General features: G+C 34.9%; 1 protein-coding gene across 1 annotated transcript in view; it reads right to left on the bottom strand.

Annotated features, from left to right (window-relative positions):
• The window catches only part of LOC102672273, a 4,474-nt gene that overhangs the window by 818 nt on the left and 1,755 nt on the right, over nt 1-1,901 (bottom strand). Inside the window, exons 5-6 of the mRNA XM_006621289.2 lie at nt 585-717; nt 129-259 (exon numbers count right to left, since the gene is read on the bottom strand). Coding sequence (XP_006621352.1) covers nt 129-259; nt 585-717 — 264 coding nt within the window. The remainder of the gene's footprint in view (nt 1-128; nt 260-584; nt 718-1,901) is intronic.

The following is a 1,901-nucleotide window of genomic DNA, read 5'->3' as shown; positions in this document are numbered from 1 at the left end:
AATATTTAATATTTTACTTTATATTTTATTTTTTTTTTTTTTTTATTTTATTTTTTATTTTATTTAACATCAACGAAGATTAACTTGAAAGATTAATTCGAGGATAACAACGATCGAATCGTACTCACAGAGCCGATATCTGCTTGTTCAAAATATTAATCGCGTTATTTTCGCCCTCGCTGTAAATCGCAGTAACGCATTTCCCGCCGAACTCGAAGAAGGCGAAATATTTTTCGATCTCGTACCATTTGCCCACGTACTGCGAACACAAATAACGAAGCAAATAATATATTCATAATATATTCAATGTTAGATACACAGAAATGACGGGCTTTCTTTTTTAGAAAGAAAAATTTTCCGCGCGAATCTCATTATATTCATAAATTATGAGTATACATACTTTGCATATGTCTCGTTACGTCGGATGTATATCAATATCTTATTGAGGACAGCTTTCTAAATGCAGGTTGCATTGCCTCATAAGTAAGTCAATAACACAGGTATGCGCAAGAAAATTTTATTCCAGTTTTCTATTTAATAACACAATAACTGTGATGTATAAACGTGACGTATCTTCTACGTACCTTTTTTATATCGAAATTCGGTATGGTTTCCACTACGGGGCAAGAGCCTAAAAATGGTACTTGTGCCATCGCCGCGCTCGCTGCTACGATTAAAATCAAGTATATCCGCAACATTTCTGCAAACGGAAATAAAAGAAATATCGTAGAAGATACGAGAAGAATATAAAGGGGATTGGAAATTTTCGAAAAAGATGTGAAAAAAATTAACAGAAAAACGGATGAAAAACGTTTTAAAATTCGTATTACTTTGATCGAGTATTTGAAACGCGGCGGAAAATGTCAAATTTATCTTAAAGTGAAACGAAAAAAAAAAAGAAAAAATATTATTAATTAATATCAATTATTAATTAATATTGATGTAACATTCGTATAATTCTTATATATACATACAATATAATCATACAAATAATCATACAAGATTTAATTATAAAACAAAATAAAATAATATTTGTTAAAAAAATTCCCCGATTGACTAAAATCTAAATCTTTCGAGAAATACGATTGCATTTCCCAAAATATGACAGACAGATCGTCTTACATTCCATTTATCATGTTCGAAGAAAATTATAAACAAGATTCCAAGATCGAGAACCGCGAGTCGTGGCCATCCCTATAAAACGAATCTTTCCATACTCTCTGCGATCCTCGACGAGGAGGGGAGAGAAAAAAAAAAAAAAAAGAATGTATGAGAGTCACGAATTGAATTGATTTGAATGGGACACGTACCGGATCGTTGTACACACGTTGAAAACTCGAGGAAGCGATTCAAGGTTGGCCACACGCTTCTCACGCGTCCAACTGTCCGCCAGTGACTGGTGCTGCTCCTCTTCCTTCCACCTTCCTTGCGGCCACTGTTGTGAACGCTGGCTGGATGCGTTCGGAAGATTTCTGTTAGTGGGTCACTAACGGTATACGTTAGCGAGGTTCAAGAAACCCCAGACCTATACCTCTGAATTTAATAACTCTTCAAAATTAAAATTCGATCCTCTTTCTCTCCTTCCTTCCTTCCTTCCTTCCTTCCTTCCCCCCTTTTCTAATCTAATCTAATCTCGATCTTCGCCGTTTCTCGACGCGAGCTAAGTTTTTTGGGAAAAGTAACTTTCGACCGAATGTTCGATCCGTCGTAGCGCGGTTTACAGTTAACTTTTACGAGCGAATCGTTGCATTCGTACGTATAATTAAGAAACACGACGATTGTTGTATAGGGATAACGGTAGATTATTATCGGTAATTACTTATCCCGATTGTGCGTATTTATTTACTTTCGTTACGCATTTTTCGTTTTTTATTGTTAATATATTCGAGGAACGAAATTTT

The sequence above is a fragment of the Apis dorsata genome, unplaced genomic scaffold (assembly GCF_000469605.1).
Source record: "Apis dorsata unplaced genomic scaffold, Apis dorsata 1.3 scaffold_630, whole genome shotgun sequence".
Taxonomy (NCBI): Eukaryota; Metazoa; Arthropoda; class Insecta; order Hymenoptera; family Apidae; genus Apis; species Apis dorsata.
This window is presented reverse-complemented; position numbering and strand designations above follow the sequence as displayed.